General features: G+C 43.8%; 1 protein-coding gene across 1 annotated transcript in view; it reads left to right on the top strand.

Moving 5' to 3' along the window:
- The first annotated feature begins 919 nt into the window (after positions 1-919).
- LOC128644604 (catalase) overlaps positions 920-1972 on the top strand; it is a 74025-nt gene continuing 72972 nt past the window's right edge. Inside the window, exon 1 of the mRNA XM_053697150.1 lies at positions 920-1060. Within this exon, the coding sequence (XP_053553125.1) occupies positions 1034-1060 (27 nt within the window). The 5' untranslated portion in view covers positions 920-1033. The remainder of the gene's footprint in view (positions 1061-1972) is intronic.

Here is a 1972-nt window from a genome sequence, read left to right as displayed (position 1 = left end):
TACCACTAGGTACTAGTATACCACACAGACACATAGTGTGTATTGCAGGGCATAGTGTACAGTAGGGCTAGGGCACCAGTATACCACTAGGTACTAGTATAACACACAAGCTTCTCTGCCTGACATATTTTATTTTATGACAAAAAGACATTGTTACCTATGACAAGTTAAGCACTTTTTAAGGAAAATACTCTTATTAAAAAATCTGCTTGTAGAATGTAGCATAACGTATATCTGTATATGTTGCACAAGGACCACCAGAAGCATTAGCTGTCAGCGCTCAGATTACCACCAACACCTCAGTTATTTATTGTACAATATGTATTGGACCCTGTAGCTTAAAGGGCCACTAAACCCAAAATCTTTCTTTCATGATTCAGATAGAGAATACAAATTTAAACAACATTACAATTTACTTCTATTATTTATTTTGCTTCATTTTTTAGATATCCTTAGTTGAAGAAAAAGCAATGCACATGGGTGAGCCAATCACACGAGGCTTCTATGTGCAGCAACCAATCAGCAGTTACTGAGCATATCTAGATATGCTTTTCAGCAAAGAATATCAAGAGAATAATACAAATGAGATAATAGAAGTAAATTAGAAAAATGTTTAAAATTGCATTCTCTTTCTAAATCATGAAAGAAAAAATGTGGGTTTCATGTCCCTTTAAGTTCTGCTCATTACAGATGTTGCTAGCCTTGCTGGATATAGCTCAGTGCCCTTTCAGTAACTTATCTGTCTTCTCTTTTGAAAGGCAGGTGGTGTTTCTGTGAATTTCTTCCAGCATTTGCTGTATCCAGACTATCAGCCGTGCTATAGCATTGTGTGTGGGCGAGTGGGTAAGGTAACATATTAGCCAGTCACAGCTGGGTGTGAGGTGAAGCCAGTTGTGGTTGCTATATGTTGGAAGGGGAAGTTCCTTGGTGTGTACAGGGAGGGGTTCCTGCTGAATAAAAAGAACACATGTTGCTCAAGGGGTGATACTGTTGTCACTGAACACCTATCTGTACAGCCCAGGCTCAAGCAAGAATGTCCCAAGCCAGCAAATCACCTCAGGTACCCAGCAAGGGGGCAGTGTGAGCTGCAGGGCATGGTGCCCATAGGGTGCAGCAGAAAGGGGGGTTTGGAGTTGTAACAGGAGAAGTTTACAGAGAGAACGTGTGAGAAACAGGCAGGTGCTGCTTGCTTGCCTAGGCCTTGTATGAATGGTTTGCTGTGTGCCAGCTCAGTGTAAGAGAGAGTGAGGAAGATGTAGAAGGGTTGGCCGTGTGTACCCAGCAGAGTGTAGCTGTGCCCAGTGGGTGATGTGAGTGTATAAGTGTGTTGGATGTGTGTGGGTGTATTTGTTTGCTGTTTGTTTGCAAGGGGTGTATCTACAGGTGAGGGTGAATGAGTGTTTCCTGACGTACCAGTTTTGAGGGCAACATTGTACTTGTGTTAGTTTTCACGTTTTTCAAGTTTTTTCCTCACACTGATGTGTGTACAGACACTCACTGACCAGTACAGCCCATACACAGACACTCAATGACCAGTACAGCACACACACAGACACTTACTGACCAATACAGCGCACGCGCACACAGACACTTACTGACCAGTATAGCACACACAGAGACTAACTGACCAGTACAGCGAGCACACACACAGGCACTGACCAGTACAGCACACACAGACACTAACTGACCAGTACAGCGAGCACACACAGACACTAACTGACCAGTATAGGACACGGGCACTGACCAGTACAGCACACACAGACACTAACTGACCAGTACATCACACACAGACACAGACACTTACCAGTGCAATATACACACACACTAACTGACCAGTGCATCTCACACACACAGGCACTGACCAGTATAGCACACAGGCACTGACCAGTACAGCACACACACTGACCAGCACAGCAGACACTTACCAGTGCAATATACACACACACTAACTGACCAGTGCATCTCACACACA

Source organism: Bombina bombina, unplaced genomic scaffold (genome assembly GCF_027579735.1).
Source record: "Bombina bombina isolate aBomBom1 unplaced genomic scaffold, aBomBom1.pri scaffold_530, whole genome shotgun sequence".
Taxonomy (NCBI): domain Eukaryota; kingdom Metazoa; phylum Chordata; class Amphibia; order Anura; family Bombinatoridae; genus Bombina; species Bombina bombina.
Note: the sequence above shows the minus strand (reverse complement) of the source record. Positions and strands in the feature narration are given on the sequence as shown.